This window comes from Netta rufina (assembly GCF_964035555.1).
Source record: "Netta rufina genome assembly, chromosome: 14".
NCBI classification, from domain to species: Eukaryota; Metazoa; Chordata; class Aves; order Anseriformes; family Anatidae; genus Netta; species Netta rufina.
The window spans coordinates 9,899,453-9,923,550 of NC_140137.1; the positions used below are offsets into that span (position 1 = coordinate 9,899,453).

Genomic DNA, 24,098 nt, shown 5'->3' on the forward strand with positions numbered 1-24,098 from the left:
CTTTGTAGGAATTATAATTTAGTTTTTGTCATAATGTTTATATATTAATACTTTTTTCCTACATAGTCAAGAGAAGAAAGCAGAAAACAAGCCCTTGCTGCTAAAAGAGAGAAGAGAAAGGAAAAGAGAAAGAAGAAGAAAGAGGAACAAAAGAGAAAACAAGAAGAAGATGAAGAAAACAAACCTAAAGAAACTCTAGAACTTCAAGAAGATGATGATGAAGAAGAAAATGATGATGAAGGTAAAGAACAAGTGTTTCTGTGAACAATACAGTTGGGGTTGCCTGTTTTTTGCAGTTTGTTTTCTTTTTAAACCACCTAGTGGTTAAAAGTGAATCTGTTAGGAAGCTGGTTTTTTTTTGGGTACTGTGACATTGTTGCATAGTTTCTGCCCTGGTTCTTACTCCTTCTGTCAGAAACTTGAGTGAGCAGTTGTCTGTGTTTTAGGTAAATCTGCTTTGTTCTTTTTTTTGGTCTCCTCCTATGTTCCCAAAGCTTTTACCTTCTTGGAGATTTTACAGCTGTATGTGGTGCAAATATACTGACAACTCATCAAAGAGCATAACTTCAGCTGGAGTATCTTCAGAGGCACTGATTCCTATGTTTTGTGATTTTTGACTGTATATCAAATCTTTTTCTTTCAGTGGAGCAAGAAGTTCCTATAGAGCCTCCTAGTGCAACTACGACGACTACAATTGGAATTTCTGCAACTTCAGCTACTTTCACAAATGCCTTTGGGAAAAAGAGAGCTAATGTGGTGACTACTCCCAGCACAAATAGAAAAAATAAGAAAAATAAAACAAAAGAGACTCCTCAGAATATGCAGATTATTTTGCCAGATCAGCATATATCTCTAGCACAGCAAAAAGCAGATAAAAATAAAATAAATGGAGAGCCAAGAGGTGGTGGTGCAAGTGGGAATAGTGATTCAGATAACTTGGATAGCACAGATTGCAATAGCGAAAGTAGCAGTGGAGGTAAAAGCCAGGAGTTGAACTTCACAATGGATACAAATTCCTCTGAGCGGCGCTATGCCTCGTTGCTTATCCCTTCTCAGGAAGAAAAAACGAGCGCTTCAGCTTCAAAAACACCAACAAGGTGAGACTTTCTTGTTGCTTCCCTGTTGTTTCACCGTGTTTTACCTATGCCAATGTAAATTTTTCTGTAGCTCAGGCCCTACGCCATTTGGTACATTCCCATAATCTTAAGATTGTTTGCTTTCCTGTTAAATCACTCTGTCAAGTTTGATTGCAGCCTTGTTAGAACACTAAAGATAAAATTTTTGATATTGCTGACTAGTTTTTAATACTACTTTGTGTGGTGGTTGTACCTGGCCAGACCCAGTACACTTTGTCAGAACAGCCAGTTTTCTCTGCGCTGTTTTAAATACCTGTGCTAAATTGGTAACTTCATTTGAATAGATTTTAGAGTAAATACACTGGGAATTTAAAAAATAAAAGCCAGCCTTTCTCATAATCTAGTTACAAGGGTTAGTTACCTCTTGATTGTTTTCTGGTTTCATCATTAACTCATTTGAATTGCAATCTCTTTGTTTTAAGGAGGGAAGATGTTGAGGACTCTGAGCATTTCAACTGTCAGGTTGATGGCCAGTTTGACTTAACCTTGTCGAGCCAGAGGTAAGAGTCAAAAGAACTCAGGGAATGTCTAAGGGCCATGTGAATGGTTTGGAAGATCAAGTTGCCAGTGAATGAGCTAATAACTAACCTTTATAAGACCAGGTTGGTTTGAACCAAAAAGCTCAGATCCAATCTAAATTTGTTATCTTTGCGAAAAGTTCCACTCTAACTTGGACATGTAAGTAGTACAAGCCTGATCTCCATATATATTTTTTTCCCTTGGCATTAAGTGAGGTAGAGGGGTTACATGGGTCAATCTTCAGGACACCTGTCTAAAAACCCAATTTCAATAAGAATGCAAACATGGGATCAAAAAACACAGCAAGCAAAAATGCAGTTGCCAGACTGATTGAGGCACTTGGCTGAGAAGTTGGGCTCTCAGCTTTTTTTCTTTTTCCCTTCAGGATTAAAATTAGGTGCAGAATTGAGTGGATTTGTCAGCCCTTGGGGTTGTGGGAAGGGAGAACGTCTCTAACGTTCTATACCAGTATTAGAAATTGGTTTCTGCCTATGTTCTGTTTTATGAATATAAACTGATTCTGCCTTGAACCTTTTGTCCAAGATCTACAAAAGCCTTTGAATATTGTACACTGAAGCAGGATTAACTAAATGTGTACTTCTAACTCCTTATATTGAAGAAAGGAGTGGTGCTTCTGTTAGAATTACACTTAAGAAACCAAAACAACAAAACAAGACAGTATATAAATTAAAATGAAGCTAGGATGTTTAACTTCTGCAGGTGCTCTTTGGCTCTTGCACCGGGCAGACTTTTTCTGAAAAAATGTCTTAAGTTTTTTCTCTTCCTGAATTCTTTTTCTCTTGGGTCATAGACAAGTCTGTGACAGTGCTGTTATAATTCAAACATTTTCCACTTGTGCTGTAGATTTGCTTGGCCGAATCAGTTAAGTTTAGTCTTATAACTATGACACACAAAATTTTATAACTTTTTAAAATTTTTATAAGACTTACAAGATTTTAGAGATCACCTGTGTTTCAGTGCTGCAGATGAACTTGTGAGCCACCAGAACCACTTCTTTCACCTTCATGTAGATCAGTTAGCCTACAAGAGTTTATCTGTTCTTCTTTCCCTTTTTCTCTCTCATCCAAACTTTGCACTGTTCATATCACTAGGCTGCTGTTGCAGTTTTAGTACAGCTAATGTTTGCATACATGCTTTCAAATTGACTTTACTGGGAGTTAAATATCCTAAAATACCTGTGCCCTGATTACCCTTTCATAAAATGGGGTCTTGAAGGTGTAAAAACACTTATCCAATATTTTACTACTTTCTGGGCAATCTGTAATAATAAGAGATGAAAATTGGAGACATTTTCAAGTACCTAGTAAGAAAGCAACATTATTCTCGAAGTACCTTTTATTAAAAAGCTATTCAAAAAAGAGAACACATAATCAGGGTGTACCTTAAGTGGCTGTGTACCACCTGTAATAAACTATTTTATAGATGATGTCCTTAGTACTTCTGGTATTAATTCGTTCAGTTTAGTGCCTCCACTTCTTGAAGAAAGAGTAGAGGCTGTGGACTAAAATGTGACAAGTTACTTAAGTCAGCCAGTGGTTTGGGGGGGGGGGGGGGGGGGAAGGAATGAAAGCAGTTGGGAAGTTCCACGTTCCAGAGATGTACGCTATAATGCTGTTGTCATCATTCTGTATTTTCTAATCATACATTTCTGTTCCCAGACTTGATGGTGAAGGTAATTCAAATTCTTTGTCAACTGCTTACAAGCCTGTTTCCCTGCCTCTGAGCTCTCCAAGTGTAAAGCTGAATCTGACTAGTCCAAAAAGAGGCCAGAAAAGAGAAGAAGGCTGGAAAGAAGTGGTCAGAAGGTAAAGACTTTAATTCTATGTTTAAGAACTGTTTCAACGTTTTATTTAGCTTGTAAATTATGCTCAAATATAGAATGTCCATCAGGTTCATTTAGTTATTTCAGTGTAATAATTTATTTTAAAAAAATCCTCTGTCTTGCAGTGCCATGAAAAATTGCAGTTCTAATTTGTAGTTACCCCTTACTAAGTTAATGTCAGTATGACACAAACACTTCATGTGGCATGAAGGTTTTCATCACCTGTGGCTTCAGCGGAATAAAGGATGTGGGGATAAGATAAAAGGGCAGGGGACAGATGGTAACAAAAAGTCCCTAAGGCAGATGATCACAAATGAACTAAAGGTGGAATAATGTTGGTGAAGTAGAGGGCAGGTGGATGATCACTGCAAGGCTAAACCTCAGTTGTGTTTTGGATGGTGACTTCGATCCCTGATTCCAATGAAACTTTTTTGTGAGCTTAATTTGGGTGCTGGAAAATGTTTACAACTAATTTGTACTTTTGTAAAGCACTCTTTCCCTTTGAAAATAACACTGATTTTTATTATCTGGCTATTAGCCACACAGCATCTCTTCTGTAATCTTCATTAGGTGTGCTACTTTTAACTAGAAATTGTCATCTGGCTTTCTTGTTTTGTTTCCTTTTTTAATAAAGGAATGCGGCATGAACATACAAGTGTCAGGTGCTTTAGGTGCACTTCTGCTTTTCTTTTCTGCAGTGGTAGTGACCAAATACCTCATTTTAGAGAATTTTAGGCTGTGTGCAAAGAAAATAATCATACAGCAGATTTAATGCATCCAGATTAGCGGAAGTCACAATTTTTTTATGAAAAGCAAAAAGGAGGGTTTTAATCTGACCACTTAAGCGTTTGAACCGTTAGAGTTGGCTCAGTCTTCTGCCTTTTGTTGCATTCACAAATATGGTTCTCTGCTGTGACAATGACCTTGTGTGGTCGCAGACTGCCCACCGCTTGGTGAGTCGTGCAGGCATGAAACCATGAAACAGGCAGCTGGCTCCTTTCCAGGGCTGCACACAGACCCCGCCATTGACCCTGGAGCTGCTCCATCTCTCCTCCTGTGTCTCCTGAGTCTCATAGGCTCAATTTAACTGCTTTGTTGGGTATTGTCTGCTGTCCTGCGGAGATGCTAGAGTTTTAGAAATAACATCCAAAACCCGAGCTTTCTTAATCCCCGAGGGCTCAGGTCTTGTCACAAAGAGAGAATGTGTGCATAAAGTGTTTGGTGCCAGTGTTTGCTGTGCCCTGCCTGACCAGCAAAGCATGTGAGCAGCCGAAAAGCGTTTTGGTGACTATAGATGTGGGTGCAAAATGCCTGGGAGCTGCATGCCTTCATCTCCTAAAGCCTTTCCCAGGCTCAACAGTGGGAATTCTCCTCCTTCACCTCCACCTCCTCCTCCTCCTCCTCTCCCCCCTCTCTCTAGTCCCCCCCCTGGCTAGAAGGGATGTCTATCAAAGAAGTAACCGATGAATGCATCCCCTCTACCCCTGACAGGCAAGTAGGCAGAGTTTTGAAAGACCCTCCCCCTAGCAACACTCTGCAGCCAACACCAATTGAGCAATTTCAGCTGCAGAGAGGAGGGCGCTGCTGTTCAGGAGCAAAAAGGTACTGTTTTGGGCACTTCTCAGGGTTAAAAAATGACTGAGCTTGGTGGGTAGGGAGGGAAACAGCAGTGGGTGTTGGGTGGGCAGGGCCCCTGGGTGCTGTGGTGAACTCTGCTGGGAGAGGGACATCTTCGTGGGTGGTGGCATGGGATTCTTAGTGGGCTGGGGTGAAAGGAGACCAAGGTTAAAGAGCCCTGTGTAATGTGGAGCTATCTTTAAAGATGGGTGATGATGGGATCTTTGGTTTGGGGAGGGAGCAGTTGGGATGTCTAGCTTGAGTGAGGAGCCTTTGGGGTAGAGGGGGCCCAAAGTATGATGTAGCCTTGGGATAGGAGCTTGGTGCATGCTCTGAGTTCCTGGTTTCTGGGGAAGGGAGGGTTGGAGTGTCATCTCCTGGCAGAAGGGAAAAGAAAAAACACCTTGGAAAGACAAGGTTAATTCTTTAGAACATTTCCATGTATTTCAATATGTTTAAAATAAAATGTTTTCTGTAAATCCTGTTAACTGAGAAACAATTCCCGGAGGATCAAATTACTTGATATTTTCAAGGACTGGAGTAGCTAGGTGAAGCTGGCAGCCTTAGGGATGGGGTGGGGGTGCTGTGTGTGTGATCTGTACAGTGTTCAGAGGTGCTTGAACTGCAATCACAGTGGTTTCTGAAACCCCTTTGAATCCCCTCTAATTGTTCAGTGTTGAGCTACTGCACATCACTAGCAAGCTGAAAAGCAGTGTATGGGCTTGAGAGGTCCAGCCTTTAAAGTCTGGGGACGTTGGTGGCCCAGAGAGACCTTAGCTGGGGTCTGGATGCAAGCATTGATCATATTCAAAGACTTCCCACTGCTGTATGCCTGCACTGACCCACCAAAACTATTTGAATTGGAAAAATCCTAAAATGATGTTTCACTGAGCATATGGGTTACAGTGTTATGGCCTAAAAATGAGCCTGCTTCTGAAAATCTGTGCTACCTTCATAGTGGCAGCTCATTAAATCACGGAACTGCACGATTTAACAGACTGGTGTCCACCATTGTGTAGTGGCACCAATTAAACTTTAGGATCATGTTTGGTCAAGGTCTGAGAGAGGTGGATACTAAAAGGGTCGCGAATGCAAAGGGTACCAGAGAGCTGATCATTGGGAAAACACTGGCAAATCGCCTTCTCCTAGCTGTAAATGACCAAAGTGGCTAAGTTATGGCCTTTTGTATTTGAAGCAGTGCTGCCTATGTAAATTCAGGCCAATAAGCTGAGGCTTTGTCTCACTTTGAAGTTACACAAGATTTAAAAAAAAATAAAAAAGTGTTTCTGAAGCAGTTTGAGGCACATACACCTGTGATACAGCAGTGGTGGTAGAAATGCTTCTGAAGAGTCCTCATCAGGTACTGAGGATGTGAGTGGGGGATTTTTAGAGAGGCTCCAACGGGTGAGCAAAATACCAGCAGAAAACCACTTGTTACCCTGAAATTTAAAAATTTTGCTGCAGACAATGAGGGAGTTTGTACGTGTTTAAATCCATTTCACAAATTTGTGATCTTTGTGATATAGGTCAAAGAAATTATCTGTCCCAGCTTCTGTCGTATCTAGAATAATGGGGAGAGGTGGATGCAACATTACAGCAATTCAGGATGTCACTGGCGCCCATATTGATGTTGATAAACAAAAAGATAAGAATGGAGAGAGAATGATCACTATAAGGTACAGTATCTAGAAGTGAAAGTTTAAGTTAGTCCAAAATGTCATTTATTAATAAGCTTTGTTTGCTTTTTAAGACAGGATGTATTTGGTTTCTTGGTTCTAGAGTAAAACGCCTATAACTGCTGCCAAGATATGCTGAAGGTCTGCTTATTCAAAGTTGTTTCTTGACTTTTGCTTATCTTAAGGATTAACTTACTGGAGTAAGTTGCAGTAGACTTGTAGATCAGTATTAAATTGGGGCTACAGAATGCTGCACTTACCTTTTTCTAAAAGACAAATCTGTTCCTATTTAATACAGGGGTGGTACTGAGTCAACGCGATATGCAGTGCAACTCATCAATGCCCTTATTCAAGATCCTGCTAAGGAACTGGAAGACTTGATTCCTAAAACTCATATAAGAACACCTGCTTCAAGTACCAAATCAATCCATGCAAACTTTTCATCTGGAGTTAGCACTGCATCTGCTTCAAACAAAAACTCCTTCCCTCTTGGAGCACCACCTCTCGTTACATCGCAGTCATCAACACTGTCTACTTTCCAGCCTACGAACAAATTAAACAAGAATGTCCCAGCAAATGTGCGCTCATCTTTTCCAGTGTCTCTTCCTCTAGCTTATTCTCATCCACATTTTGCCTTGCTGGCTGCCCAAACTATGCAACAGATCCGGCACCCTCGCTTACCTATGGCCCAATTTGGAGGAACGTTTTCACCTTCGCCAAACACTTGGGGACCATTCCCAGTGAGACCAGTTAACCCTGGCAGCACAAACAGCTCTCCTAAGCATAATAGTTCAAATCGCGTAGGTAGTCAGAATGGGAATATTTTACAGACGGAGTCTCCTGGATTAGCTACTTCTAGTTGCCCCATTACTGTCTCTTCAGTAGTTGCTTCCACCCAGCCGCTATGTGTAACAAGTAATCGGACTCCCTCTTCAGTCAGAAAGCAGTTGTTTGCCTGTGTTCCTAAGACGAGTGCTGCAGCAACAGCGATCTCAACCGTGACAAGCACATGTAGCGCTCTGCCTTCGGCCTCCTCTGCACCCCCAAACAATGGGCAAGTTCCTGCAGCGTTTCTGCCTTCTAATGCTCCACAAACACAGCATTCTGCACTTAAAGTGGACTCTTTCTCAGCTGTCTCAGCACCCAAAGAGAAGGTATCGCCACCAGACCAGCCTGTTGGAAATGCGTGCGTGCCATCTTCAGTTGCAAGTAGTTCCAGTATGTCGACTAGCAGCAATTCAGGAGTCGCCGAAGCTCACCCATCCAGCAGCCCCACGCCACAAAGTAACGCCCAAGATGAAATACTACCAGCCAGCGTGTCGGAGATCGGTCCTTCTATGTCGATGCCTTTTTCTTCCAGCTCCGAGCCCTCTCCTTTAAGCTTAGCGTCACCCAGGTCAGTTGTTGCGGATAATCAGGACAACAGTAACTTACCTCAAGTAGCTGTACCAGCACCTCGAGTTACTCACAGGATGCAGTCCAGAGGTTCTTTCTATTCAGTGGTACCAAATGCAAACCTACATCAAGATCCTCAGTCTATTTTTGTTACAAATCAAGTTCCCATAACACCTTCTCAAGGTCCACCTGCTGCGGTGCAGCTTTCGTCAGCCATGAACGTTATGAATGGTTCTCAGATGCACATTAACTCAGCAAATAAATCATTGCCTCCTGCCTTTGGGCCAGCAACGCTCTTCAATCACTTCAGTAGTCTTTTTGATAGCAACCAGGTGCCCTCTAACCAAGGATGGGGAGACTGTCCTCTCTCTACCCGAGCAGCAGCTGACCCATCTTTCACTGTTCAGTCTACCTTTCTGAATAACTCTGTGCTAGGACATGTGGAAAACATGCATCCTGATAACTCCAAGGCTCCTGGTTTCAGGCCACCTTCCCAGCGGGTTTCTACTAGCCCTGTAGGTAAGTCACTAAGATCATGCACCGGACAGAATTTTTTTTTCCAACCGTTAACACTTCGGTCATTTGAAATTGTTTGAGAAATAGTTTACAAACTAAGGTTATAGAATACTAGCGTAACAAATACAGCCTAGTTTTGTTCAAGTGCTCTTTAAAATTGTTATAAGCTTACATGCTTTGAGAAATTGGTGTGCTCCTGCATGGTGTGTTACTAGGAAGTTGCTGCCCTTCAACTCCTAAGTGCAGTAGTTGAAGTTTACGTGTTTTTCATTGAAATGGGTTAGGAATGCTTGAAGTGAGCTCACTGCCTGCTATACTCTGCCTCAAAGATCATCATCCTCTTATTAATGATGATGATAGTGCAGGGTAACTAGCAGCATCCACTCGCCTGAAAGGGATCCTCGAGAGATTTTCTTCTTTGCTACCCCGTTCTCCCATTTGTTCTTGCTGTAATGAATTTATGGTGCCTTGAAGCTGGATGGCTGGAGAGCCTTGCTTTGAAGTTGAAGATATCTAACACCGTGTGTTAGATATTTGAGCTCATGCTTCAGGAGTTGAATGCTGAATTTGGGCATTTCAGTAGTTTGACTTTCAGAGTAAAGGAAAGGGGGACACCGGGAAGATGTAGTGGCAGATGAAAAAGATTTTCAGCATTCCCATTCATCCCAGTTAATTTTAAAATATCCAGGGCTTCTGAAAACCAGATCACCTCTCTCAGATCAGGTTTAACCACAAAATCGAGATGCTTGCTGTCATGGTAGTTTTCTTAGCCATCTAGTTTGGGCTGTGTAGCTGCACTGCAAAGAACATGAACACCAGTCAAAGTTAAGACAGGGAGGGAGGATGTTAAAGTAACTGGGCCTTGCTCATCAGATAGTCTGCCACGAGAAGAATTGCCAGGCCCTCCTCAGTAGATACCAGAAGCATTTACATTGTCTCACCTTTCTCTGCAGTGCTCTCAACTGGATGTTGACTCCTAATGGAACACCCTGCTCAGGGGAAGGAAAGTTAGGGCAAATGGGGCCCAATCATTTTTCTTATGAATGTGCTCTGTGTGTACAGAGACTTCACATAGCAGCAAAAAAAAATTGCTGTTCACTTATGTTAGTGTCATCTGTTTTTCATTAGGGGGAAAAACATTTTTTATATATTTAAATGGCTGTAAATATTTTAAAGATAGCTGTTCTGAGTTAAGAGTTAAGTAAATACTCAAGGGCAGTGAGTTTGGGGAGATAAGCATGAAGTTCTTCTCATCTGATGCACAAAAATATTCAGATGTAACCCAATTCTTCTAGCCTGGAACTTGATTGGGATATTACAAAATAAAGAACAACTGAAAGATAAGTAAAATGTGCCCCTAAAATCCTGACTGGTGACTGGCTTGTCAGGTCCTCTGTTGGCTCATAATGTCATTCCACTTTAGGCTACTTCTGATCACCCTCATTTCAGAATCTAAATGTGGTCTGTTACACAAAAGGAGAAGTGATTTACTGGAGTTAAAGGAGAAGGGGACACTTGTAGGTGTGATGCTGAGGAAAGAAGAGGGGACAGTAGGCTGGGGACCTCTCTTACGAACCTTGTACCAGAAGCGTGGTCCTGCAAGTCTGCCTGTGTCTTTCACTGGTGGTTCACAGATGAACAAACTTGAGTTTTCTCTAATTGACCAGTTCCTTTGGGAAGTGTTTGTGCATGTCCCTGCTGGCTGTGGATCTGTTCTGGAAATGACCCTTTGTCCTGTATGTGTCTTCATATCTCTTGTTCTAGCAGTTTACAGATTGAGGGCAGGCTTAGACTGTTTGGGAAGGCTGTACAGAAGACCTGAAATTATTTTTTTTTCCTGTGCATTTTAAGAAAAGATTTGAGACCTTGCTCTTCATTAAAAGGTATTGCAAACTCAGTGTAGGTCAGCTTAAAAAGCAGCAGGACTACAAAGTTGCATGAGATGACTGGGCTCCCTATTTTACAAGGAGTCACCAAGTATCGTTTCTTCTTATCAAAATGTGGAGTTAGCTCTTGCAGTTAACAAACTTTTGCAGGAGTGTCTGGGGCCTTTGGTAAACTGAATTTTGAGCAGAATTTGTGTGAGGCTGATAAACCAGTCTCTTAAAGCTCAGTTATGCTTTCAGAGTGTAATGAAGAGCCCAAATTTATGGGTGAAGTAACTGCAGATTACACTGTTGCAAAATGTTCTATTCTTAGTTTTAATATTAAAGCATCTGATTCCATTGGTAAATACACAAACAGAAAGCTCATTACTGAAATCAGAATGAAATCTTAAGTCATTGTTCATAGAAGCGATTTTTAATATTAAACTAAGCTTTTTTCATCTGCTTCAATGAATCATAGAATCATTTAGGTTGGAAAAGACCTCTCAGATCATCAGTCCAACTGTAAAGACAAAACAAAAGCAAGATTGAAAAGTGACTGATCTGTTGAATTTGCACATCTCTGGCTGTCACACCTCCTTCTACCTGTACAAAATACACAGCAGTGCCGAAACTGCTGTGACTGTTTAGTCATTGCACTCTGAAAGCTGTGTCCCCGTCCTGCCAAGCATTCAAGAAGCACACTTAGGCACCTTTACTTCTGCTGAAGAGCTCTCTTTGTCACAATCTGTACCTTGTTCTCCATTTAGGAAACAAGCAGTCCCCACGGGCCTCAGCTCTGTTACCCCTTCTGTGCAGGGAAGAGTTCTTGAAACTCAGCATCTTCAGTGGTTTGTCAGCCAGCTGGAAACCAGTTGTTTTGTGGTAGAACTTACAACCATGGGTGCCTTTTGACTACTCCAGAATGTACTTTTGTGCATGGAGGGTAGGAAGAGCATCCTGTTGGTAGCTCCATAACAGGCGTGGAGGAAGGGCCCCTCAGCTAGAGATGCTGCAGTCTGCTTATTGCTGTGCTAGAGGTGAGCCTGCAGGCTCTGGGCAGGTAAAGATCACTTGAGCTGCATTTGCAGGCAGCCTGCACAGGCATTAGCATCTTCCTTACGGTGGTGCTGTGACAAACGTGTAAGATTGTACTCCCCAATCAGGTTTCCCTCATGAGCACCCTAGAGTTGGGCGATGGTGATTGACTTCTACTTCCTATTGCCTGTTACTGAGACTTAATCTTTTGGGTAGGACTAGTGAGAAAAATGCCACGTTTTTCAAATCTACTCAGTTCTGTTGATGTGGTCAGGTTGGATCTGCCACTTTTGGAAGGAGTAAATCGGGGCTTTGTGGTTTGCATGGGGCTTCTGCTTCATTTAATACTGGGGATGAGACCTAGCTTTCAGTAACACATCCAAGAGATGCAAGGTACACCTCTAGTTTATGACCTGTTGCCTGTCACCACTGCTGTTTTCAGACCTCAGGGATGTAAGTAGGAACTTAGTTTCAGCCTTGCTCTGCGGCAGTATAGGCTAGTCCTGGTTGTGGTCATTCTGAAATGTTTAAACGGTGTTGAAACTAGTCTTGTTTAATAGGCCCTTGAAACTAAACCCAGAACTCAGGTAAACACACGGTCATGCCTGCTTATGCTTTTTTCTGGTAATAACGTGTGATAAAATCTTTCACATCATTTCGGAAAAGTGCTTAAAAGCTTTGGCTTGTTCAAAAACTGTAATTACCTTTTGTTAATTCATTACTGTGGGACTGAACTTTCTCTCCATCTTACCCTTCCTCACCTTACATCTGTAGAGAGCAGCCCCCTCACCTTTTGCACTGTGGATTATCAGCACTGTTTTCTGGGATGCGTTATGCTCTGACTGACCTGTATGTGAATGTAGCTGTGGGATGGCAAAAACTGTACTGCAGTGAAACTTCCTTGTTGTTTGATTCCCTCAGGACTTTCACAGAGCCCTCTGTTCCTGTTTAACTTGCATGGCTCTTTTCTAAGGAAAGATTTTTTTTTTTTTTAATACTCCCAGTTTTTCTCTTTTGCCTTCCATGCTAGGACTTCGATTCCTTCCAGTGACCAAAATGTTGTTTTCTCTGCTTTCACCTCAAGTTTTAACAAAAACATACATAAATTCATTCTGGTAGCTTCTGTCTGAGGGAGAATCATGCATCTGTAAAATGAACTTACCGTGTGCAGGTACCCTTGAAGGTGATGAGGTGCTGTAGTTATATTTGGAGCAGTAGCTCTCTCTGGTGCTTTGAAGCAGGTTCCCGGAGAGAAATATTTAATGAAATTTATGTTTATTTCAGGCTTACCCTCTCTAGATCCATCCAACAGCTCTACAACTTCTTCTTCAGGTCCTTTGACAGGCTTTTCAGCAAACATGCAAGGAGCACGGGTTTACCTTCAAGGGCCAGCGCCTGTTGGGACTCCCAGCTTTAACAGACAGCATTTTTCACCACATCCTTGGACAAGCGCAACAAATTCATGTAGGAACTTCATGGGTCTGTCTTAGTTAACTGTAAATTCTTAGTAGATTTGTAACTTGAGGGGAAATGAGCCAGTGATGCACAAAATGCTTTCCAATTGTGTTTAGCAGTTGTGAGGATGAAGTGCTAATCCCACCTATTTGTTTCTTAACGTGTAAAATGTCACTAGTTCTGGTAGCATAACTAAAGACGTATTTGGGCAAAAATTCAGTCATAGCTTCTAAAAGGAGAAGGCATGAAGTTGCGGGGGAGTGGAAGGGATTGTACCAAACCTAGGATTCCCCTCTAAATGAGTGTAAAATTAGGTGAAAATGTCGTGTGTAACTTCAAACCATGGCAAACTTCTTTGTTGTTGTTTTTTAAATTGATATTCTGGAATTTTCATGTTAGTTAAAATGTTCCAGATTCTTAATGCATCACCCAGGGTAATATAGGGGCATAGGGTTTTCCTCCTCATGGGAAGAACATGGAAGTAGCTTTACAGAAAATATGGATCTTTGATTCAGAGGCTTAAATGAAGAGACTTCTCATGTCACTGCATGCAACTTCACTGCCACTCTAAGCGTAAGAACTAAAATGTTTAAATGAGTGCTCAAAAGAAGTTGGATTTCACAGTGAGAGTCAGTGACGCTTCTGAAGTTGGTGGAAGTTACGCTTTTATGTTACATATGTTGACTTTGGGAAGCTGTCTTTAGTTTCTCTTCTGCTGGAGGTGGTGGAGACCAAAACCAGGCTGCTTAGATATTTACGGAATTTTGGCTGATTTTTTTCATATCTTCCTGAAACTCTTCCATGTTTCTTATTCTTTCTTCTAGTTATTTTAGATGCACTTCTATGTCATGACGCTGTCACCATTCTGATGGCTTAAAGCATTTGTGTTAATGTTTGTTTTAGGGTTAAACTTTTAAACAGCAGTTCTGTGAAATTCTGTGAAAGAGTGAAGAATGATGGGGGGGCGAGGAAGGCTTTAAAACTTTCTTATTATTTGAGTTGAGACAATATTGGGGGGATAGAGAGGACTGCATTTACTGTCACTATCTTGTGTGCTTTTTGTGTGATTAAGCAAAAGAAATGCTCTTTCAGCAGGTGAATCTCCAATTCCATCAGTTTCCTCAGGATCGTCTTCGCCCCTTTCAGCTGCTTCTGCACCTTCGAACTTGGGCCAGCCAAAAACGGGTAACACAAATCAAGATCGAAAGGTACCCCCTCCCATCGGGACAGAAAGACTCGCTAGAATTCGACAGGGGGGATCGGTCACGCCTACGCCCTTAGGAACCAACTTTACAGCTCCCGTTGGTCATAGTGGCATTTGGTCGTTTGGAGTTAACAGTGTGTCTGGTAAGTCCGCTCCATACAGTCTGGGATAGCCTGAATAAACTTGTGGAGCCTTGTGGAAATACTCCATTTCAAAAAGAAGTTGGATAGGGAAAGTGGGAGGAGGAATAAAGTTCCACAGCCCAATCAACCTCCATGTAGTATATCCTAAAAGGAAAACTGGGATCAAAGTGGTGTGTTTTTTCAAAGAAATCGTCAATGAAAGCGTGGCTTTCTCTCCTAGTATAGGTAATTCTCACACAGTCTAGATTCTGAGTAAAATTGTTAAACCCTGAAAACAGATTTAAAATGTCATTAGGTGTATTGAATGATTTGGAATTTTAAAAATAAATAATTTTACCTATTAAGGGAATCTATCTCCAAGTCTGACCTTTAGCCTGAAAGGCCAAGAGCCTTTCTCCAAGTTTCTTCTTATTATCCATCAACACTTCAAAATATGAGCTGTGGTGCAGCTAATACATCCAGAAATGCATGGTTGTGGATGATGATTTTACGTTGATCTCCTCATGGCTCTTAAAGAGGATGGGATAACTTCTGTTCTAGACAGTTCAATTTTAGAAAGAATTACTTAGAAACAGCTGAAGTCGTGCATTCAGTTTCCTGATAGCATGGGATTCTTCTGGAAGGGAGGAGCTACATCATTTGAGTTGTAGGTTGTTTCTATTTGTAAGCTAAAGACAAATGCATAATGGCCCTGTATTTGTTACATTTTTGGGTAATGCCTTAGATATTTCCTTTAACTTCAGTTTCTCACTCTTACTGTGTTGGAAAACAAACAAGAAAAGTTCACGTATGCTCACAGACAATGGTAGGAAGTTCATTGAATCTTAATGGTTCTACTGTGGACATGTGAAGTTTGAAGTTACTAAAACTCTCCATAGCCTCCATGCTTGTCCGGAGAACCAAGATGAATGTGCACTCAGATGGTCTGTGTCCGGTGCTTCCAAACTTCCCTGGTCTTAATGGACTCTCTTCTTTCCCTTTTTTTGGTCCCTATCTAAAAGTGTAATTTTTTTGTGTTCCTGTGACAACGGACAGCTACACGACAAAGGAAATGGAACAGCCTTACCTGGTGTGCTTTCAGCAGCTTCCCTGTGAGAGGCCATGACACTGCTGCTAAGACTTGTCTTTGCTTTGTTTGTAATGTGTTAATAGCCTAAAAATTGCAGGTATCTTCCTACTATGTGTAAGCTGTGGGAATTCGGCCTTTGCCCAAAGTAGAGCCTAAAATACTCTGCAACTATGTGTTTTCTGGGAGCCTTTGGATATGTGGGGATGTGTGCAGCTGTATACACCAGCGCTCTAGAGAATCTTCAATCGATTTGTAATTGTCCATTTTCAATCTCTTCCTTTCCAGAAGGCTTGTCAGGTTGGTCTCAGCCTGTAATGGGAAATCATCCAATGCATCAGCAGTTGTCAGATCCAGGCACCTTTTCTCAGCATCAGCCGATGGAGAGAGATGATTCTGGAATAGTGGCACCCTCGAACATTTTCCACCAACCTATGCCAAATAGTTTTGTGGATTTTTCTAAGGTAAGTCACAGAGGGCTGGGTTTGGGCTATTAAATGACCAAATAATTTATTAGCTGGAGTTATTTGGGTAGTATAAGACTAACAGACAGGGTTCATGACACTACTTTTCTGAAAACAACTGATCGCTTTGGAAAATCACTGATCTGTTCAGGTGTTTCGCTGTGCTAGTAGACATGAGGAGTCTGTAGCATTTATGTTGAGACAGATTTATGCTGGAGTAAATCTGTTTTTACACTGGCTTACGTTCTATTTTGCCAATTTGCACAGTATGTCTGTCTTCTACCATTTCTCAGGGTACCTAGTTCTGAACCTCCTTTCATCCTAGTACTGATTTTGCTGGCTATAAAAGATACACAAACCTAGAGGTGCACTTAAAAACAGAATTTGGGGATTGCAAATGTTCCCTTGTTCAGGCACTAGATGCTTCTATCATTCTTCGGTTTCCTTTCTGAGAGACTCAGCCAGTTGGAAGTGGTATCAAAAGGCTTGTTCAGCTCTTGAGTCTGTTGAAACATACAAGTCGTGCCTGTGAACGCTACAAACCTTTCTTAAGGAAGTGTCAGCCTGAGAGAACTGCTCACAAGTCTGTATATTGTTGTTAGTATTGCAAAGTAGCTTGAAGCAAACCGATGTTGCCAAGCCATCATCAGCTCAGCATCCACTGGGGGAATGTCCGGGGCATGTGCTTTTTGGATCTTTCAAATTGTAGAGCAGCAGTCATCTGAACACAAGAAAAAAGTCTTGTAATTGCAAAATCTGCTCTTTAACTTCCTCTTTCTGAGCTGGATGAATATTTTAGATGGCTGTTAAGTAATTTATAGAAAATATTCAACTTGGAGTCTTGTAGTCTCAAGCTGCCTGAGGGCTTCGCTGTAGCAGCCCTCTAGCTGTGGCACTGTGTGCAGCAAGATCATCGTGTTACAGAGGTGAAAAGAGGGAATTCTGAGATCACTTTGTGCAACTGCTGTGTCCTGCTTTTGGGGTAATCTGAAGGCATTTTGCAGAATTCTTCACCTTTTTAATTCACTGTAAGATGTAATTTCAGAAAAATGGGTACATTGTCCTGAATCTCAAGCTTTGAAGAGTCTTTGTATTGCAAATTCTACCAAGGTGTGCAGTGATGTCCCTTTCCTTACAGTGCTAATACTTACCAGTATGTGAATGTTACACAGGGATTTGAACCATCTCTGTCATCTTGGAGAACGTGGTTTATGCTTGTGCATAATCCTTTGCAACTGAAGTCTGACTAAATGTTGATTTATTTTTTTTTACTGCTTTCTGCATTGTTTTTAAAATACTACAAATCGGGTGTGGTGCATTTTTTTCATTTTCAACATTTCCTGGTGGTGTCCTTGCCCCTCTCTTAGGCCAGCATTTCAGAGGCACATGTGATCTCTGAAGTGTTTGGTTGTTGTGTGACAAAAGATGAAAGGTACTGTACTGCACTGCAGAAGCAAGGGAAAAGACGACCACAGTCATCTTCCCTAACCACTAACTGTTCCCTGATGGTGCTCTTTTTCTTTTCTTTTAGGGCCTACCAATTTCCATGTATGGTGGCACTCTAATACCGTCACACCCTCAGCTCGCGGACGGTCCCGGAGGCCCACTCTTTAACGGGCTTCATACTCCAGATCCAGCCTGGAACCCCATGATCAAAGTAGTCCAGAATTCAACAGAATGTACTGATGCTCAGCAGGTAGTGTGATTGCATTTTTCCCCCTTTGCTTCTGTGGGGTTTTGTACAGTGGTGTGCTTTATTTTGTTTTTCTTGATTAAGCTAGGTGACTTTTTCCAGTTCTTTGATAGTAGAATTGAGATGGTGCATGATTTTTCACCCATAGTGTGTGTTTACAAATGCGTATAGCACTATCCATGCCACAGCTTTCAGGTAAAACGGCCAGACTTCTTTAAAAAAAAAAAAAAAAAAAAAGCACAACAAGGTAAGAGACTTTGTAAGGGGTAGGGTTTACATCCATACTTGTTGTCGTGCAGGTTGTCAGTCAAAACCTGGCCAGAGATGAAGACAGCTCCCATTCTTTGGTAGTTGGGTTGTATTTTAGGGGGAAGCCTTAAGCATGCCCTCTAGTGGTTAAATTCTATTAAAGGAAACTTTATTTGTTTTCATAATACCCTTGTCTTTTTATTTCTTGCTGTAGATTTGGCCTGGCACCTGGGCACCTCACATTGGAAACATGCATCTCAAGTACGTCAACTGATTTAAGGGGGTCTATCTGTTGTTTTTTTTTTTTTTTTTAAGCCTTGTTTGGGAAACCTTATGATCTTGGAGAACCTTGGGGATTTTTTATAATGTGCCTAACTAAGCAATTTTCTGTGGGCTGTAACAATGAAAACTTTATTGCTCGTTGTATAAGAACAAATTGATTTACTTAAACAACTGATTCTGTTCTCCAGTTAGTTTAGCCATTCTGAACTTAAAAAACTAACTGACTTAAAACTAATGCTGGCTAAACTCTACTGGATGCTACTTGCAGGAGAGAACAAGATGATTTCAAACTTCTAGGGTGGTAAATACATGTATAATTGTTCACATAAAAAGAACAGCTGGGTAAATGTCATGTCGTATAGTGGCTCTACTTTATGTAGCCTGTATTAATGTGAAATACCTGAATATTCAATAAAAGGCCAACAGTATTTATAGGTTGTCTGTGAGAATTTTGGAAGAGGATATATGTGGCTATCACTGGTAGCTGCCATGACCAGTGGTGCATCCTTTCAGAGTCACGTCGTTAGCACGTGGATGTAGGGTTTGGGGGAAGGAAGGGGGTGTTTCAATGTGATATGAACTCCACTGGGTTCTCCCCCCTGCCAGTCATAGTTATTGTTTGTTTGTCTTGTGAACGTGGCTGTGTATCTGTCTTTTCTGGGTTAGTTCTGTTTCTTGTAGCGCTCTTTTTGCAGGTGGGTTGCGTGAGACAATCAGGTATTGTTCAGTGGTTGACTTGACACCTTGGCAGCCTAATGGTGTCTTAATTTGCAGAAGGTAAATCAGCAGCTTATAGATGAATGCAGGGCTTGGCTTCTTCACCTGACTCTGTGACTAACTGCTCAGAAGCAGATACTAGGAAAGCAGAGACCACTTACTACCAGAGAAAACGTAATTAATTAATTTTAAACATCTCATATCCTTTAAATCTGGTAAGAGCTTCTCAAGCCTCTTCCCTAAGAAGGAAGGGGATTTTTGCATACTACTTAAGCGGAACCATCCTTCTCCACCCAGCCTGATTGCAGAGTTGGCCTGCACTTGGAAGTTTTCCACTTCCTGCCTTCAGCCTGTGCTTATTTCTGATTTTGATGAGTGGTGATGCAGTAACTACACTGAATGTTTGGTCCATTTCTCAAGCAGGTAACTACAGTGCACAAACTGTCCAATGCAATGGACCACTTTTGATGGTCTCTTAGACCAGAGAACAGATGGAGACTTCTTTGCCTTCCTTCCTCCTCCTCCTGACCATTCCTTACATGCAACAGCAGTTTCCCCAGGAAAAGCATGAGGAAAGAGCACCCAAAAGAGAGGATCAGTGATAATTTGCATGGAGTAAACTCTTGAAATAATGTGATGGTGTGTGTTGGCTGTCCCAGTTACTCCTGAGCATTGAGGAGTGCTGAAAACATGAAGTGCACAAGTAGAATCTGAGTACAATAGGCAAATAAACCTCAGGAACAATACTGGATGTGTTCAGATATTCTACCAGGTACTCAAGAAGGAAAAGAAAAATGTATATATATTTGGTGTTAGTGCTACCCTGACAATGCAAATGCCAAAGGAGAAACACTTGGGTTAACAGTAGTTGTCTACTGCAAATGGAGAAGGAAAAAAATGGCAGTCCAGTAAAGTGGCTTTCATGCTTGTTTAGGCATCTGCTCTTGGGGATCCTGGGGTGAGCTGTTGCAGCTGTGGCCCTGTGGGTGGCACTCTGCCTAGCAGCATGTGCACCGGAATGAGTTGCCCTCAATTTTGCGTTAGTGAAGAGTCCTGGAGCTCTGCTGTAGGCACTGTGTTATTTTTTGCTGGCCATCAGATGCCGCCCAAGAGAGCTGGAAAGAGAAGGGTTGGCAGGGCCCCTAAACCGGTTTTGTGAAGCACATCTGAGAACTGGGCTGTGTCAGCGTCGGGTGTGGGGCTGAGGCTGTTGCAAGCCTGTGTGCTGCTGGGGTGAGCAGCCCTGGGGGGCCAGGGCCCTGCCACACGTGTGTGTGGGTCCCCTGCCCCTCGAGGCTCCGTGGTGTGGGCAGCATCACCTCCTCATGCCCCATCCTGGGTGGTTGCAGCTTCCCTGCCTCGGATGGCTACGGTCCTACTCCAGGTGCCATCCCCTGCTGCACTACATCAGGCTGCGTGTGCAGGGCCACGCTGGGGAGAGCTGAACTTTAATCTTGAGTGAAGAGCGGTGGCCCTGGTCATTTCTGCTGCTGGGCAGCCCTGGCTGTGCCCCTCTGCCTCATTCCTGGTGGTGCAGGCACCTCCCTGCCCAGGCACACCGCAGCAACCCCCCTGGCATCTGGCAGGCCTCCCCTCCCTAGCTGGAGTGGCAAAGGGAACCTCATGTTTTGTGTAAGGACTGCAGAAGCTGTAGCCACTGCAGAGGCCAGCATTGCCCTCGTACAACCCACAGGAGCAGGCAGAGGCTGTGCCTGGCATCTGAGGGCTGCGCTGCTGGGGAACGGGCTCCTGGCAGCACTGCTGCAGCTGCTGGGGGCCGTTCTGCTCCCAGGGATAGGCTGTACCCTGGCTCCTGGATGGAGAAGCATCCAGTTTTAAAGGCCGAAGTGCTGCAGGCACCACAGGGCTGGGCTTGGAGCCACCCAGCGCTGTGGCTGGCCAGTACTGCATGGGCTGCCCCAGGGAAATGTGTGGCTCCCACACCCCCTGCCCTGCACCCTGCCTTCCAAGGCTCTGGGAGGCCCAGGAGGAAGGAACTGCGTTGGGAGCAGCTGCAGGGTGGTGTTCAGTCTGTAGGAAGCCTCACCGTTGTTCCAAACCCAGCCGTGGCTCTACCAAGGCCAAACGCTGCGTCCCACCCCTGCTCTAGGCTCAGGCCCAGGCTGTGCTTCTCAGGGAAGGGGGCTGCCAGGGGAAAGCAGCGCCTGACAGCCCCCTGCTTTTGGCAGGTACCCCCATCATCTACGTCCGCAAGTTCCTGCTGGAGTGCAAGAATTCGCCCGCGGCCAGGACTCTTCCCTGCTGCCTGCCCCAGATCCCCGGTGTCACCTCCCTGGCCCGGTGCAGCCTCGTCAAGCCGGGGGAGCTCAAGGAGCAGAATGAGAGTGAAGAAGCCATGCCAGGTGAGCGGCCCAGGCAGCACGGCCCCTGCCTCAGCAGGCCCCGCTGCCTGGGGCGTGGGGCTCTCACCTGGCCCCCCTCCAGCCCTTTGCATGTTTCCTTTGAGGCAGCCCCCTCCTAATGCCTCGTATGCCTCCCTACCCCTGCAGATCAAGACCAGTGTGAGATGGACATCTGACTTTCCGGCTTCCACTCTCTGGGCCGTGGCTGGGCCTGTTCCTGGGCCTCGTGGAGGTGCTGGCACCGTGACCAGCTGGCTGCAGTCCTCTCTGATGCTGGGGATGGATATGACACCTCAGGCTCTAGCACAACTGGCTGGTGCAGCTGCCTAGGAGCTCATGCTTGATTAATAAACACCCTGAAATCCCTGTGTGGAAATGATGAATCTCTCTACGCTGGGGCTCAGCTGGGTCTCAGAGCCCTGGGGAAGGCAGCTTGGAGGAGCTGTTTGGTGCCAGGTAACCTTCCAGGCTGCAGAAGTATTTTTCCTCCTGTAGTGTGATCCTGCACGTTAACACAGGACCCTAGGATCATGCCCAGCATTGCCTGGACCTGCACTGAGGCCAGTACTGCACTTGGAAATACAGGCTCAGGCTGGGGCCCAGCTGGATCTGCTCCCACATTTGGGATGCTGTGTGCCCCCCTACTGCCCGAGCTGTGGTTGGGGCAGCTGCTGAGACCTTCTGAAAGCAGAGGGTGGAGCAGTGCACATGGGGCTGTATGGGGTCACTGTAACAGCCAGAACTTACAGGGCTTGGTGGGCCTGGGCCAAGCATTGAGATGTTTCTGCCCCCTCCCTGAGGCTGCCTGGATCGAGGCGCCCAGACCCTGAGCCGTGCTCAGGTGATAGTGACAACCCCGCCTGCAGCTGTGGCACGAACCAAAGATCTGTGGTAGCCGAGAGCCGACGGCGCCAAAGTTCCAGAGCAGGTCGTGAGCAGGGGCAGAGAGCGCTATTTATTGACAGGTAGTGAGTCGCCACTGCCAGGCAGTGAGTAAAGTCCCCCTCAGGAGAGCGCCGGAGCCAGGAGGGTTGCCCCTTCTGGGAGTTCTTTCTGCTGGCAGCTGGAGCCAGAAGCTGCCCTGCTCGCAGTCTGCAGCTCTGTGCTGGGCTTCAGGGAGCCTCCTGCTCGGGCTGGGCCTCGGTGCTGTCGTCCCTCGGTGCAGCTGGTTCCTCGGCGGGCAGTTTCCTTGTCTCAGCTATCAGGCGCTTGACGCCTACCAGCCACTGGCTCACCTCATTCACATAGTCCACCATGAGGGAGCGGTGGATTTCGTCTGCCGCGTCCCAGTGGCATTGCTGCAGCTCTGCCAAGAAAGGGGAACCCGTCAGCAGCTCCGGGTCAGCGCTCCCATGGCCCGGGGGTGGTTTGTGTGCAACACCCCGTCCCTCACCTTGCACCAGGAGGCTCATCCTCTTCCTCACAGGTGCCGACAGCTTCCCCTGAGCCCACGACTCTTCCAGCACTGTCAGACGCCGCCCGATGTCATCGCACACTTGTTTCTGGAAGCACCAAGATGAGCCCTGGAGGGGACCTGCCTCGGGGCAGCCCTCCCAGCCAGGGGTGGCTGTCGTCACCCCAGACATCCTGGGTTTCTGGCGGGTTGCCACCCTTCCACGTTTCTCTCCACAGGCCAGCAGCGCTGTCTCGTTTGAGCAGCCCTGCCTGGTGGGGCTAGGAGGAAGAGGAGTGAGCGTTTTGGCCTCACCTGCATTGTGGGCCGGCAGCTGGCAAGGGTCTCCCTCAGAGGGCCGAGGACAGCGTCTGCTGGCACATCGCTGCCCTCAGAGCTCTCCTCTGCAGCCGGCCTGGCGCTCTCTGTCCTCAGGGCAAGGTTAACAGGCCCAAGCGGGGGTGGCCCCAGCGCTTTGGGGGGCTGTGCTGCAGCTGCAGCAGGGGCAGTGTCTGGAGGAGCACCTGGGGAGGAGATGGGGTGTGAAGCCTCATAAAGCTCTATGACCACAGCCCAGAGGGCAGAGGCGCCAGCCAGGTGCAGGGAAATGCCATGGTGCCACCCCATAACACATGCTGAAGGGGATCTTAGCCCACCACCACCTCCTGGCTCCATCACCCCCTGGCTGCCCAGGACCCGGTTGTCCCATGGGGTTGGATGTGCGGTGCCAGCACCGCCTGGCCCGAGGGGCTGCAGCAACAGCGGGCACCAGCGCTTCTGCTCTGCACCCCGCGCCCCTCACGGGGCAGGGGGAATGCAGGGCGCGATCCCTGAGCCGGTCCCGATCCCACCGGCCCCAAACGCAGAGTGCCAGGGCTCCATCCCCCAGGGTCTCTCTGGGCTTTGCGGGGCCCGGCAGCTGCTGACCTGGGAGAGCTCCCGGGGCGGGCACCCGGCGAGTGAGAGGAGCTCGCCTGGGCCCCGCTCCCTGCGCCTGCAGCCCGTAGGAGAACTGGGGGGGGTCGTTCCAGCCGCGCTCCTTGTTCCCTGCGGGGGCAAAGGCCAGGGTGAGAGGCTGCCGCTCGGCCTGCCCAAAAACACCGCCCCGCAGCCCGGCCCGGCCGCGCTGCGCCACCCCAGCTCCCGGCCTTAAATCCCCAGCCCCTCCCCGAGCCCTCCCCGGGTCCCCCCCGGGTCCCCCCCCGGTCCCGCAGCCCCTCACCCGGCTTCACGTAGAGCTCCGCCATCCCGGCCCGGCCCCGCGCCGCTCCCCGGGGCCCTCCCGCGGGGCGGAGGCGGCCGGGGGCAGGGAGGGAGCCGCGGGGCGGCGCAAGGCGGAGCCGGCAGCTGCGTGGCGGAGCTTTATTGGGGGCGGCAGCGGCGCTGGATGGACGAGGAGGAGGAGGAAGAGGAGGAGGAGGAGGAGGATGATGATGGGGATGGGGGGGGACGCGGCACTCGGCC

At 45.6% G+C, this 24,098-nt stretch overlaps 2 protein-coding genes across 14 annotated transcripts in view; one reads left to right on the forward strand and one right to left on the reverse strand.

Annotated features, from left to right (window-relative positions):
• The window catches only part of LOC311214640 (ankyrin repeat and KH domain-containing protein 1-like), a gene marked incomplete at its 3' end in the record, with an annotated part of 112,685 nt that extends 91,084 nt beyond the window's left edge, over window positions 1-21,601 (forward strand). For 5 of the 13 annotated variants that reach the window (XM_084295326.1, XM_084295335.1, XM_084295328.1 and 2 more), the window contains 14 exons: window positions 67-241; window positions 644-1,097; window positions 1,559-1,636; window positions 3,335-3,481; window positions 4,990-5,100; window positions 6,642-6,791; window positions 7,090-8,705; window positions 12,890-13,084; window positions 14,153-14,407; window positions 15,762-15,937; window positions 17,469-17,633; window positions 18,094-18,140; window positions 21,068-21,241; window positions 21,389-21,526. In XM_084295326.1, coding sequence (XP_084151452.1) covers window positions 67-241; window positions 644-1,097; window positions 1,559-1,636; window positions 3,335-3,481; window positions 4,990-5,100; window positions 6,642-6,791; window positions 7,090-8,705; window positions 12,890-13,084; window positions 14,153-14,407; window positions 15,762-15,937; window positions 17,469-17,633; window positions 18,094-18,140; window positions 21,068-21,221 — 3,723 coding nt within the window. Of the gene's footprint in view, window positions 1-66; window positions 242-643; window positions 1,098-1,558; window positions 1,637-3,334; window positions 3,482-4,989; window positions 5,101-6,641; window positions 6,792-7,089; window positions 8,706-12,889; window positions 13,085-14,152; window positions 14,408-15,761; window positions 15,938-17,468; window positions 17,634-18,093; window positions 18,141-21,067; window positions 21,242-21,388 lie in introns of all 13 variants that reach the window. The other 8 variants (XM_084295333.1, XM_084295339.1, XM_084295332.1 and 5 more) reach the window with 7 other exon arrangements.
• A 584-nt stretch (window positions 21,602-22,185) lies between these two features.
• On the reverse strand, window positions 22,186-23,952 carry SRA1 (steroid receptor RNA activator 1). The gene is made up of 5 exons (XM_084295038.1): window positions 23,857-23,952; window positions 23,562-23,681; window positions 22,950-23,158; window positions 22,635-22,743; window positions 22,186-22,547 (listed from the first exon to the last, which is right to left on the reverse strand). The coding sequence occupies exons 1-5, from the start codon at window positions 23,879-23,881 to the stop codon at window positions 22,354-22,356; spliced, it is 657 nt and encodes a 218-aa protein (XP_084151164.1). The 5' UTR covers window positions 23,882-23,952; the 3' UTR covers window positions 22,186-22,353.
• Window positions 23,953-24,098: the final 146 nt, after the last annotated feature.

What these genes read in the sequence shown, in the direction of transcription:
- SRA1 (XM_084295038.1), bottom strand. Translation starts at nt 23,881, where the DNA reads ATGGCGGAGCTCTACGTGAAGCCGG. An exon ending in GGAGCTCTACGTGAAGCCGG is followed by an intron (nt 23,682 to 23,856) that starts GTGAGGGGCTGC and finishes TTGCCCCCGCAG; the next exon opens with GGAACAAGGAGCGCGGCTGG. An exon ending in GATGAGCCTCCTGGTGCAAG is followed by an intron (nt 22,548 to 22,634) that starts GTGAGGGACGGG and finishes CTTTCTTGGCAG; the next exon opens with AGCTGCAGCAATGCCACTGG.